The sequence below is a fragment of the Trachurus japonicus genome, chromosome 5 (genome assembly GCF_045865225.1).
Source record: "Trachurus japonicus isolate A0001 chromosome 5, Traja_1.0".
NCBI lineage: Eukaryota > Metazoa > Chordata > Actinopteri > Carangiformes > Carangidae > Trachurus > Trachurus japonicus.
The window spans coordinates 28,662,028-28,676,640 of NC_140911.1; the positions used below are offsets into that span (position 1 = coordinate 28,662,028).

The following is a 14,613-nucleotide window of genomic DNA, read 5'->3' on the forward strand; positions in this document are numbered from 1 at the left end:
TTGAGATTTTTCAGGCATTAAATGATAACATAAAGCTTTTCTCCACACTGCCTTTTATCTTTCAGTGCTATATAATGTCTTCAATTTAGAAACATTGACTAAAGCGCCTTTCATCTCTCTCCAATTCTTGTAAATGCTGTGTATTCAAGTCAAGTAAAAATTCCTGATGAAAACAGGCTCCTTTGGTGTGCCAGACCAGAACCTATACTGTTTCTATTTATAAAGCCACCATAGACCAGCCAGTTTAAATATAGATGCTGAGTCTGGATTCTCTGAAATGCATGAATAATTGAGAGGGAGAGGAGATGAGGTGGGATTCATTCAAGAGATGGATGGTCCAGGCATAGATTTCCTACCTACATTAGTGGTTTGGGCTGAATGGGATTGTGGTGCACTTTGTGCATGCAAGCACTCGCAAAGGTAGCAAAAAGTTTAATAAAAGCCCCCAAGAACAGCTTGTTACAGACTTTTCTATGAGCAAAAAACACATATTGTTTTAAAATGGCTAAATTAAGTAATACATATCAGTTATTTACATAGAGGTGAGATGTGGTGCACATTGTCAACCTTGGTGATCATTTGAATACTCCAAGTTCAGACCAATGGAAACTGAGGTCAGCACAGCATACTGCAAATGTGTGTAATACACTCAGAGCTGGAGTGAAGATCAAAGGGTCCGTAATATCGCTTAATTAAAAGTAATATAATTTAGTGGTCTTAAAGACATAAATCTGTCATGCTGCTGTGATCTTCAGATTTTCTTTTGCAGTTCATGTGCAGATTATTTGAGAAAATGACTCTTAACCATCATATAATATTTATAGCGCCTGAGCCTCTTTCAGGGGGAGCCTGAAAAAGACTCACAAGGTTTGAAGTGCAGCTGCCTTAATGTTAGAAAAGCAAGATCATGATCATAGGTCAGCGGCTTGAAGCACCGTGCCAGAACTGGCTGTAGCTCCCCTGAAGAGTCACAAGCTAACTTGTTCATTTTGGCAAGATGTGGGAGGTTTAGATAAACGAGGCTCTGCTGTTCAAAGTTGAGAGGCAGAAGTGATGTAGGGTGGGGAGACTACAGCTGAGCCACCGCAAATGTGCGTGTGTGTGTTTCAAGCTATCATGCTGGGGGAAATGTGGAAGACACAGTCTCCTCCCGTCTCCATGGAAACCCCATCTCTTTCACAGGCAGAGAGGCAGAGCCCTTCCACATTCAGAATCAGGGGTGTGAATTATTCCACATTATTTAACGCTCGCAGTATTACTCACATACAGTCAACCACTGAAATTAACATCTTTATATGAGGATCAATAGTGTGGTTAATGTGCGGCCTATTTACCAGGTGTGACAGCAGAAGTGTGGCATGCAGTGCAAACGTCTGCAGCTGGAGACACCGTCTGATAGTTTTGGGGACTTATTTCTGAAATGTTCTTTACCTTTTTAAATAGTAATGTTGGATATTGCTTTGATTTCAGTAGTGGAACGTGCCATATGGACTAATATTATCTGAACTCAACCCATTAACTGCTTAAAGAAGGTATCACAGCAGCTGAAATGCAAACAGTCTGACACCAACAGGAGAAGACAGAAGAGAGACTAGAACAGTACAGATGGTTCAAAGCTGGGTGAGCTTCACATAAGGTACAAATCAGGGATGGAAGGAGGGAGGGAGAGAAGGAGACTCTGTCAGACTTGCTTTTCACAAGCAGGTCCACGTAGCCACCTCCTGTCGAGCTTCAAGGGGGTTGTCATGGTGACAGTGGCTGGCAGTCGAGGCTGGGAGAGTGTTGCATGGTTTCCCTGTGGTCTCGGATATGTGGCTCAGGGGATGATGGGAAGGCAAGTCGGCTAGTCAGGGGTCTTAGTGGAAGTGATCAAGCCAAAACCCGGACTTACTCACCTGAAAGCCAACACATCTTTGCCAAAAACGGTGTGCGTTTAAAGCGTTAAGTAGAAGTCTATGTGTGTTACGCACCATTATCAGGTAGGTCTAATGGGCGAGAGCCGGGAGAGTTAGCAGACAGTGGTGTTAGGACTCACAGGAACAGGAGCTTCCACTGCACAGCAGTATCTGCTCCTCCTGTTGCTGCTAATGAGAAAGGTGCCGGCCAGTGCACTGGGACTCTGGGAGTTCCTGAATGTCACTTGGGATGCTACCAGACAGTGTGAGAACACTAACCTTAACTGTGCCTAACCAAGTGTGGCTGAACCAAACACCTGAATCTGAAAACAACTAAATTAAGTGCAACCTCTGTCCTGACTTATCCATCACCATCAAGAGACAGCCCTTTGAGAAACCCAAAACATGTGGAAAGAGAAAAGTCATAATTTAAAAAAACTGGAATCACAGCCTTACTTGGTCTGGAATGGCCATTAGCTTGTAGCTAATGCTAGCTACTGCAAACTTTATAGATATCGTAGTATAGATTAAAAAAAATAATTATTATCATAACCTGTTGCTAGGCCTTTCACAATTATTACATAATTGTCTGATCACAATCATTTGAGCTGATTGCAATTCCATTCATAAAAGCAGCTGGATGAAGCTGACAGAAATGTCATATTTCCATATTTCCTTGTCTTTTTCCACCGCACCTGTTTTAATGACATCCCGTTGTGCTCTCTTCTTCTGCATTAACTTGCGTAAAGCACCACAAACTGTTTATCTCGAGGATCTTCATTTCTAATATTCAACGGCTGCATTTCGATGAGTATCTATTGACGTTATCATCATGGATTTAGTTGCAAAGCCTAAAGGCAAACACAAATGCAGTTTTTATTTCTATGGTCCAATGTTTAATGCCAATAAATATCTCTTCTTCTTCATAAGTTGTGTGTGTATAATTAAACTATGTATACTTATACTATAATAGTGGCATAAAATGAACCTAAAAGACAAAAAGACAAGACAAGACAAAAGACAATTTATGTTAATCACACCTATTTATTATTCAACTAAAATTTAATGATGGTATAGTGCAGGGTTTTGCAGTTGAAACAAAGGTGAAACATGTTGGTCAGCAGAGTTGCACTGGATAATAACAATGCATACATATACACAGCATGTTACTGTAAATGGAAAGAACAATTAAAGTTGGCTCATTGAGAGTTAGCTTGTGTGTTAGCCTGCTGGTCATCACATTCCAGCGGGTTGCCAGATTTGCATGAATCCCACTGGAAATCACCCAATCACGTTACAGTATCAATTTACAACTGTATTTTCACTTTCTAGATCAAAATGCAGCATAACATTTTAGACCTGATGGTCCAAGCATTGTACATTTAACTTAATAGCAGCATAATGAAGCATAGAAGATAATTGAACAAATGAGCCTCTTGGGTACTAAGGTTTTAGAAATTCTACTTGTATTTCTATTATAGGCTAGGGCTTAACTGACCTCAAATTTCCCTTTGAACAGAGCTTAACATCTGGTTTATAGCCTAAATATTGCCCATTTTATATATCAAAAGAGCAAAAGTTCAAGGTTCCCTCCTTGTTGGACAAGCGCTGGGCGGACTGATGAATGGAGCCGACCCTGACAAAACCAGTGTGGCACAAAGAATATTAATCACTGCTGCTGGGACGCAGCCAACATAAAACCAGGCCATCGTAACTGAGCAAGAGCAGGTGACAGAGCAAACAGCAAGTAAGCTACAACTACAGTCAGATGCCAGCGATAATCATAAATCAGCGCCCTCTTCTCTAAGTCCAAGTGTGTGTGGCTCTGGAGAGCAGTATTTGTTTGAGTTAAATGTCTCTGTGTATAATGAGCACCCATGTCTGAAGGTTTATTCTCTTATTCTCCATAAAGGAAATACATTGTCCTCCAGATGTAACTCAGAGGTGAATGTCACAGTCTTGACTGTGTACATCTGGGTGTTCTTCACACCAATTTTTGTCCTAGATATCTTCTCAAACAGCCTAATGAGGGCTGGTGTCACCTTGTCCTGTATAAGATGGGGGGGTGTGGACTATTGTGTCTGCTGAGCCGCATGGTGACGAGCCACGAGAGACACGATCCAGTGTGGTCTGGCTTTGTTGAGAGTGCAAGTGTGATTTCCTGTCAGTCTGTGCTCCCTCCCTCCCTCCCTCCCTCCCTCCCTCTTTCCATCTCTTGCACATACAGTAGTGCCTTTTCTTTTCCTCTAGATATAAATATCTCCATCCCTTTATTTTTTTTCTTTCCTTCAGTAGGCGACCGGGAGTCACTCTCCTGTTTGGTGTCCATATATTCCACTTAACAATAATAGAGTATTCATTACACACAATGTGCTGAACATACAAGGACATAATCTTGTGTGCGTGGCCACTATTAACATCTGTTTGGGTTCTGCTGTGGATCTAAAAATAGTCAGTAATTGATGATGCTGATGCCGTTACGGTCATATGTGGGGCGCTCCATTCAACCTTTTTCCTAGACGTGTTTTTGTTTCGCCTCCTCCTTTATGTGCGCTGAAAGCTTTATCTCAGATTTACAGTGCAGTGGTTTCATGAAATTAGCGCCCCGTGACATTAAACAATCCAGAAAAAAAAAGCAGTGCAGACAAGCAAGGCAAAGTGAGAGAGAGAGAGCGCACAGGGCCACCAGGGACAGAGGCCAGTGGGAAATTGCGCAGGGATTCCTCGTGGAACTTGACCTCATAATCATGATGTTACACAGCAGCACTGGTGCGCCTTCATTAGCGACCTTTTTATAGCATCTCAATCCTATTACCTCTGCCCTTTTTACGTCCTCCTCTTCCATAGATACCAACTCCCTTGGTTTTAAGTTTGGGATGTGTTAGCACGCACCTTGTTTTCTTTTTCTTTGACTCATTACAAACCTGTTAACCCAAATCATTTACTTTGTTCAAACATGCTTTTCTTTTTTATGGCCATCATTTTTCCATCCTTTACAAAGCTGCACTGTCTCTCTCTCTCTCTGTCTCTGCAGTCTTGTCCACCATGTCTCTCCGGTCCCAGCACCTCTCTGCTCTTCAAGTGTTTGATTCAAATAGATTTCCTCCAGGGCAGCAGGAGAGGAGCACAGAGGGAAGAAAATAAACAGATAGGCCTCATTATTCATGTCTGCCGTGACGCTATGGCAACAGTGTCCTCCTGCTCTGATTGGTCGTAGATAACGTTGCCTCTTTAGCCATCACTTTTACTCCGGGGAGTAGGCTCTAAAAACGTATCAGGCCTTTGTCAGGACCCGCGGTGTCAATCACCTCCTGTTGCATTTGCCTTATTTCTGCCATCTGGACTATTTATAAGGAACCGCTGCATCGTGTGCTCTGCTCTGTTTGCACAAATGACTGTGTGTTTAACCAGCAGATCAGTTCATGGATGAGATTTACCAAGAGTAGGGAGTATGACATTATTACAATAAGATAATTTAATTTATCTTCCACAGATGGTTTTATAAATGCCTCAGTGCAGTGGTCTAAGGTTTTGCTGCCTGTGTTATTAAAGGAAAGTATTTTAACTGTTCATCATAACACATCCTAACCTCATTTGTGTGGGCTTTGCCAAAACAGGCTCTGTGTTCCAGCTACAGCCTCCTACTCATCCTCTAAGTTGTGCTGTTTGGTCCTGTATCAAGATTTTTTCTTTTTTTCCCCCTTTTTTTGAGTCATTTAGGGTGAATATAACAAGTGCAGACTAGTTCATCAAGTACTTATGTCCCTACTGCACTGAAGGAGTAGATGGTCCTCTATTACATTACCTTAAATGGATTCACTAAGATACATTCAGCTAGGAGTTTTTTTTTTTTTAGTTAATCAGAATATAAGAATTGGTTTATTGTGTAAAACCTGGAATAGAAAATAGCCTTTTTAATTGTATCATTGCATATTAATCAACGGTTCTGAAGGCAAATATGCAATCTCAGAAGTCGCTGTACATTGAACATTGCATGTTAGTGATGAATTTTACAGCATCTTCCTGTGTGATATTTCACAATAAAAGCCTAATTAAAGCAGAAGTAAGCGGAATATTTGCGTTAATATAAGTCTTAAATAGTTATATCTTCAGACGGCTATCACTTATATAGAGTGTTTGGTCTGAAACACGGGTCTGTCAGTCACTCTGCTCTGCCGTAAGCCGAGGAGAAAACTTTCCTTGTATCCTACAACCTTTATCCAATGAGGAGAGAGAACGGCATGAAGGGGCGGTCCTCTCTGTGTGTGCAGCCAAGGGATGCACGTGAATGTGGTGACGTAGGGACGAGGGCGGGGACTGCTAACTACATCGGCTGACAAGAAGTTAGCCAAAACCACCGGATCGCTTACTTCTGCTTTAAGAAATTAATGGAGACTATCCACTGAAACTCTTGGGGAGGGGGTTGGGGTGGAGGGGGGACTAATAATTTGAAAAGTACACAGGAAGTGTTGAGTTTGTAATAACAGACTAATGCAGTAACTTTAAAAAGACAAACAAGACTGAATCAAAGTGGTGAGATTAGGAAAAAAGTGCCAATTATCTTATCTTCTGCAGTTTAGGCCATGATGATGGCTCCTGTCACTGTTTCAGTAAAATGATACATTTCTGTAATTGCCCCTCAATAAAATGATACTTTATGGTTGGTACCCCTGGTTGAGAAACACTGGTTTAAAATGTTTGTAAAACAGAATATCAGAGACATATGAATGTTTTGCCAAATATACACTATACACACGGCTGGATTATGCAGCATCTATGACTCATCATCACTCAGATCAGGCAGCAGCTTTTCTGTTGTATTTCACTACTAAGATCAGGCCAGAGCTGCTGCATTTGTACCCCTCATCCCTGTGTTTGAATTGTAATTAGTTAATTGAAAACAGGAAAGGGCCAACCAAACCTGAATTATATGAAAGAGAAATTGACTTCCCCTCATTCAGTAATCCTCTAGCTTCTTCTGTGGTTTGAAATTGTTCCACTCAGGAAGTCTGTAAACAGATGCACACTATATTGTTGTGTTTTCAATAGCTAAATCAACATGATGTTCACCTTCCTTTGGGTACGTGTCAAAACTCTGAAATAAAACCAAAATGATTGCATGATGATGTAACTCTAAGTGAGGACAAAATATGTTTGGATGTCATTTTGGTCTGCAATGTGACATCAGTGAGTTTGTAGATGTAAACAGAGTCTCAGCTTGAACAGCACAGCAGGAGGAGTACTATCAGTTCTTCATCACAAAATACCCCCCCACCGCCAGTAAACATGAAATCGTTCAGGTTATTGTTACAAGTATCTGTCATCTGAGTCGTACACGGCTGATGGGATAATACACACTGGAGAGCAGTGTGTTGTACTGCACTTTCTTCTGCCATCTCTTGTTGTGGTGTGAAGGAGTAGTCACTTATTCAGATCAAACAAACTCAAAATAATATACTTCAAAGCAACTGTGGTGATTTTTTTTTTTGTTTACACCATGTGTACTGGTTGAGATGGAAGCTGTCACAAATGCTAAAAGAGGTGCAGTCTACCACCACGTACTTGCCTGTTAGCATGATTGGTGGAGTGTAGGTGACTAGGTGGGGAAGTGTGTGTGCTGCTTTGTGACACACATCCCAGTTCTCTGTTCTCTGCATAATGTGAATCAGACATCAGTCAGTGCAGTGGATTCTGGGGAAGTTCCTCTCCTACATGTGACAAGAGTGTTCGTCTGAATGTTGTATGCTGTCACAACAGGAGGAGGGGGGGGGTTCAAGTGACATGCAGTGACAGCCCATAATAGAGTGGAACCTGTGTGAATATCAAGTTTTGAAACCCTGGTTACAACCACAGCTGTACGGCCAGCCTTTCACCCTGATGTTTAAAGCTTTTTTTTTTCTTGGGCTTTTTGCCTAAAGACAGGAAATGGGGAGACAAAGGAGGGAATGACATGCAGCAAAGGGCCAGCGGGGGAATCAAACCCGGCCCACTGCAGCAAGGACTATAGCCTCTGTATATAGGGCACCTGCCAAGTGAGCTATATGACATCCCTCCCTGATGGTTAATCTAACATTCACCACATCCCCTGAAGGCACCATCCACATTTGACTTTACTGTTTAGTTGAATATAGGCTGAGACATGCAGTGGCCAAAATTCAAGGGCAGTGTCTGACACCAACATCCATTAAGAATGGTGATGACAGCTAAGGTTAAAACTAAAGTCTGACATCTTCCACATGTGATTCACCATTGTAATCTGAAATACTAACACTCTAGTCATCATGAGCAAAATTCAGCTGCTCCTAAAACACAAACATTTCAATTAGCCTTCCAGACCTTGACATCAATTTTCATGCCAAACCAAAAATGTAATGTTTGTCCAACATTTAAATCATTACAGTCGTGTCTTTCTGATATTACATTGATGTCTGGTACCTGCTGGGTTACTAATTGGATGATACTGAACAGGGTCAGCGCTGTGTGAAAACAGAAGGGCTTGTGTGATTATCTGAGATAATGAGACAAGATAATTTCAGCATAGAGGAAGGTGATGAAGAGTGCATTCAAGAGCTCTGTCCGTGATCACAGAACTTCTCATTTATCTAGCTTCCACTTGACTATACTTGTCCTTGAGGTTTTTCATGTGAGTGAGTTAGTTTGTTTATGCTGAATCTGATAAGTCTTTGGTGTATTTTACACTTTGGTCCAGACTTAAGGCAAAAGTGGAATGTTTGTGTTAATATAAGTCTTAAATATTATGACGGCAATCACTTATATAGAGTGTTTGTAAGCCGAGGAGAAAACTTTCCTTGTATCCTACAACCTTTATCCAATGAGGAGAGAGAACGGCATAAAGGGGGGGGGGACTGCTAACTCCATCTGCTGACAGGAAGTTAGCCAAAACCACCGGATCGCTTACTTCTGCTTTAAATAGCTCAATAACTGTCTTATTGATTGCCATAAAATATTGTACACATATATGAGGTATGTGTATGTATTGTAATTCAGATCTGAATATATGTACAAACTTTTTTGTGGCAATCCATTAGATTGATTTATTAGTGTGATCCATCTCTGAGGATGGATCACGCTAACCCTTTGCAGTGCCACAATGGACGAGATATTTTGGGTGTTTAGTCGAATACCTCAAGAACCATTGGTTAGACTGCCATGAATTTTTTTTTACAGATATACGTGTGGTGCCCAAAAGATAACGTCCAATGACTTCCCAACTTTTCCTCAAGCTATATACACTGTATTCTGTGTACTTTTGCTTGTGTTTATTGACTGCTTAACATTATTTTCAACTCAAATGCACTAATTCATGTGGATAAGCCCAATGAATGAGTCATTAATAAATAAGTGGCCCAACTCAGTCCAATCCATTAGCTCTGAGCCAATCACACACTTAGTCTGGCATTTATCGAAGGTTTGTGTAGACTACACGGTTATTGGAATTCACTTACTGTCTGCGCTCCCATACTGTAATCAAAATCCTTTATAAATACAGTGGATTTGTATTTATTTACGTATATTGTAATTGACTCATCAGAATAAGAAATGGATGCTTAAGTGCATGTCTGATATCTGATGCTAAACCGATGTACTGTATGTCATTATCTGATCCTGTACAGTACTCTTTATTCATATTACCTAAATGTGTCTTTCAGATCCTGGCCATCATCTCCATCCTGTTCATCGTGCTCTCCACTATTGCCTTGTCTCTGAACACCCTTCCAGAGCTGCAGGACACGGATGAGTTTGGCCAGTCCACAGACAACCCGCAACTTGCCCACGTGGAAGCCGTGTGTATTGCCTGGTTCACCATGGAGTATCTGCTTCGCTTCCTCTCTTCGCCCAACAAGTGGAAGTTCTTCAAAGGTCCTCTGAACGTAATCGACCTGTTGGCCATCCTGCCATACTACGTCACCATCTTTCTGACTGAATCCAACAAGAGCGTGTTGCAATTTCAGAACGTCCGCCGCGTGGTTCAGATTTTCCGGATCATGCGTATCCTGCGTATCCTGAAGCTGGCGCGTCACTCCACGGGTCTTCAGTCTCTGGGCTTTACCTTGAGGAGGAGTTACAACGAGCTCGGCCTGCTCATCCTTTTCCTAGCCATGGGCATCATGATCTTCTCCAGTCTGGTGTTTTTCGCTGAGAAAGATGAGGAGGATACAAAGTTTAAAAGCATTCCAGCTTCTTTCTGGTGGGCTACCATTACTATGACCACAGTGGGTTATGGAGATATCTACCCAAAGACTTTACTGGGAAAGATTGTGGGTGGGTTATGTTGCATAGCTGGAGTACTGGTGATTGCCCTGCCCATTCCCATTATTGTAAATAACTTCTCAGAATTCTACAAAGAGCAGAAGAGGCAGGAAAAAGCACTTAAACGAAGAGAGGCCCTGGAGAGGGCCAAGCGAAATGGTAGCATTGTCTCAATGAACTTGAAAGAGGCCTTTGCTCGCAGTGCAGAACTGATGGATGTGGTGGTAGAGAAGAGTGAGAGGCCTCATGACAACCACCTCTCTCCAAATCGCTGGAAATGGACCCCCAAGAGGGCTGCGTCTGAGACCAGCTCAAATCGTTCCTTCAACGCCCAGGAGTTAGGGTCACCTAGCAAGGCCCAGGCTACCAGCCCCCAGAGGCTGAATGTCCAGAAGTTAGAGGAGATGTACAACCAGATGGCAAAGACACAGTCCCAACCCAACCTGAATGCTAAAGACAGAGGTTCCAGAGTGAACAAACAGAGAGATGAGATAGAGCTGGGGGCCATCCAAGACCACAGGCCGCCAGTCCTGGGAGCCAGAGAGGGAGTGGGAGACATGAAAAGCTTGTCCAGCATCGACAGCTACATCAGTTGTGCCACAGACTTCCAGGAGAATCCACGTTTCCCCCACAGTCCAGCGATGGACCTCGGTCTTCAGGAAGGCAACAGGTTCTCTCACGGTCCGGCCACAGCTTTGTCCCAGAATGCCAGTACAAGTGCCGGCCAGCAATCCATCGGTGAGCGCGAGCCGATGTTGACGCTCATGTCTGTCACAAAGCCCTCATGCTCAGAGAACGCAAGGAGGTTCTTCTTTTCTGGCAACTCCTCGAAAAGCCTTATCCCTAAAGGAGGCTGCCGCAGTGATGGAGAGTCAGGCCCGTCCCCACTCTCAGACAACTCAGTCCTGTCGGACCACTCCCTGTTGAGTCCTGAAGTGTCGGTCTATACCACTGCCAGCAGCAGGACACCACCCAAGTCTCCAGATAGCACTGCCCTGGCCCCAACTGTCTTCACCTTCCACGACTCCTCCATCAGCAAATATATTGACGCCGATACAGATGATGACGAGCACCTTCGCGACGTCTCCGACACGAGTCCCTCAGAGCGTCTGTTGGCGGGGTCGAGCCCGAAACGCAGCATCAACATCAATTACCAGAGGGGCACCAACCATTTAGAAGCAGCCCAGAAAATGCTGGGCCAGAATTGTCTGTTCCCGCTTGAAGGTATTCGTGGGGTCGCTCATGAGAATCACGTAGGACATGAGATGGCACGTAGACCAAAGGTTGAGAGGGGACGTCAAAACACTTTGGATAAAAACCTCTGAGGTTCAAGTGGAGCAGAAAAACAAACAAGAAACTGGGACCGAGTGTTTGTGATAGAGACACCAGACTACAGACACTCCATAAACCCAGAGACAAAAGAAGAGGGAGAGACAAGGGTCTCACCAAGACATTTCACAAATTACCTGAGCATGCCATTGTGCAAGAAGCCCAGTGGCATAATAAGGTTAACATGTGTGGTAAATACTCTGGGAGAAAAAAAAAACATTTCTAAATTGGAGAATGTCACTGCCCCTCCTTCAGCTCATTCCTATTAGCGGTATTCCACGCCCACAAAACAAAGGAGCACTCCCTGGTAGCCAACAGGTCTATTCAGAGATCCTTATGTAAGCAGGTCCATCAGAGGAATCCAGTTTTGTGGTTGGAACTGTTGTATCCCAATTGAATGATGTGGTTTTAGCAGCAGGGGGTTATCTCTATATTCTATAGGAAAAAAAACAAATCCCAGCTGCCCACTGTCCCATTACAGAGTTCCAGTTCATTTTGTAGTCTTTGAGATACAGGAGAGGACCTAGAAGCCTATAAGATACTTACTTGTGCCCTCCATTCCTAAACCTGGCCTTAGTCATTTGCATTTGTTAGGGTCTGTCTGTCTGTCTGTCTGTCTGTCTGTCTGTCTGTCTGTCTGTCTGTCTGTCTGTCTGTCTGTCTGTCTGTCTGTGCATGAGCGTTGAGTGTGAATGCTGATGGGTGATGTAATTATAATTCATGTATACACACTCTTGAGATTGTCTTACCTGATTTATTTTTATATAGCTAAGAGAAAGTTCCTTATAGAAATATGTGATTTGCTAGTCTCCTATGTCATAATCATATGTGAAGAGTAATCTTGTATAAGGTTCATTGTCTCGGCACAGAGGCTGCAGCTATCACAGGCTTCAGCCCATCATCCACTATAATGAGCGCTCCTCCTTGAACAGTATTTTGCTATTCCCTATGTTATCATGTCTCTCAAATCCTCACCAGTGAATATTGTCTTAGCACCTCAATGTCATTTTCAAGGATGATAGCGGTGGACCAAGAATTTTTTGATATTGGCTTACATAAGAGCCACACATAATAATCTTGTTTGCTGCATAAAAAGCGCACATTTATGAAGCATGCATGTGCCCAACCGGCCAACATGAGTTGCTTGTTCTTCATATCTAAAGAAATAGTGAAACATGAGAAATCCTCTGACTTTTTTTTAACATTTGTCAAAATAAACCCTATTGCACTGAATATACACAAGCAGGTTAACTTTACTGTAAATCAGTTGTCATACCAGAACTGATAAAAACTCATGCATGAGCGCACACCCACACCCACTAAAGATTGCATACAGTTATGGAAGACAATGTTTAAGATACATAGATACACTCAGTTTCCATGGTGACAGTGGTTGTCCTCAACGGCTGACAGTATAGCTCACCAATGGTTTGCTAATTGGGGTGAGATAACCTGATCGCATATGTAACATATGGTCACATGTATTGCAACACACACACACACACACACACACACATAGAGGCATGCGTCCATAATGTGACAGGTACGCACAGTAGTTCCATGTTAGCAGAGCCACTACTCACTGTGCACATTCATGAGTGCTGTGTGAATGCACAATTGTTATCTGAGGACCTTGTGCAATGTTATGTTTGTCTTAAATCTTTGTAACATCCCACAAATAATTATAATTCCACACAATATAAATTATATACTGTAAATGAGGTTTGGTTTTTTGACTGTTAGGAACCCACAAGGCATTCTCTTATATTGCCACAAAGCAGAGAGAAAGAGTCTCATATAGTCTAACATATAAGTGTCACGTAGCACAGAAACACGGACAGATTCTTTATACTTGTATTAGAGGGATGACCATGTTCTTTGCATTGAGTGTAAAGGGATGAAATGCATTTTTACATCAATGCAGAACAATGACAGAATTATAAACATGATTATTTTCAAAGTATTGATACGAATAATGAATTTGATTTAAATCACACACATTATTTGTCCATTGAGATCCTAGAGTTACAAATGCAGTTCCCCTCCTAAACCCTTGTGAGATTTTGTAATGCCTTCACTGCCAACTCAATGGATTCTCAAACAAAACAGAGGAACTGAAAGTTTCTGGGCACATCTCGGCACAGATACAACCGTAAAGGATGTTATCAAAGTAGTTGCACTAATACACAGTCTGTGAATGAAATTTGTTCAGAAAGTCGGCAGAAGGTGGTTGACGTAAAAAAAAACTTTTACTGTTGTGGTTAAGAGTCTAATCACAAAGCCTGATTTCATTTCCTGTTTTAATCACAGAGTTGAACCATTTCATATTGCTCTCCCATGGTGAGACGAGCTGAGGTGTGAAAGGAATAGCAATGACTGTGAGAGGCAGATGGAACAGTGTGTGTGTGTATGACTGCCACAAAGCCAGGGCATTAGAGCAGTGTGGCTGCCACATAATGAAAAACAATGAAGTGTTTCCGATATGAATGTATGCACATCTGGGGGGAATCCTTTCGTTTTCTCTATATTTTGTCTGCAACATGCATCAGCAACAGACCGATACCAAGAGAACTCCAATCATGAGAAATTGAAGATTTCTTTATGCATTTAATTTTTGAAGTGATGATTCATTTACAGCTGAGGAGGGATGGGTGAGAGCAGCATTGTTTTGTTTTTTTAGCAAAAAAACAAAATAATCAAGCAGGGTTGTACAATTTGCATTGCCGATAAATTAATTTTTTGAAGCACACAGTGGTAGCAATTTTTTGTATTCAAGTGAAATTACTGATTTAAAAATAAACCAAAGTATCAGTTAACATCGGAAGCAGAGTTTACAGAAAATAAAAACAATCATCCTCAAAAGGATTTTCTTTCTGAAACATAAACTTAGGTATTGTCTGCAAAGAGGTGTTCTAAAATGAAACAATGACCTTTTTCAAATGAGAAAATCAACTGTGGATAGTCAAACCTTTTCCAGATGGTCTCAAGTGATTTTTAAAAGCCTCCCCCTGAGCAGTTGTTATGAATGACTGCAAATTTACATTAATACTAAATTTTATACTTTCCCCAATTTAAAAAAAGTAAAAGAGAAAATTTGATAAATCTGCAAAATTTGTTC

The 14,613-nt window shown here is 41.9% G+C and overlaps 1 protein-coding gene across 1 annotated transcript in view; it reads left to right on the forward strand.

The window, feature by feature from the left end:
• Nucleotides 1-13,213, forward strand: part of kcnb1 (potassium voltage-gated channel, Shab-related subfamily, member 1) — a 64,032-nt gene extending 50,819 nt beyond the window's left edge. The window contains exon 3 of the mRNA XM_085777212.1: nt 9,566-13,213. Within this exon, the coding sequence (XP_085633338.1) occupies nt 9,566-11,491 (1,926 nt within the window). The 3' untranslated portion in view covers nt 11,492-13,213. The remainder of the gene's footprint in view (nt 1-9,565) is intronic.
• The last annotated feature ends 1,400 nt before the right edge of the window (nt 13,214-14,613 follow it).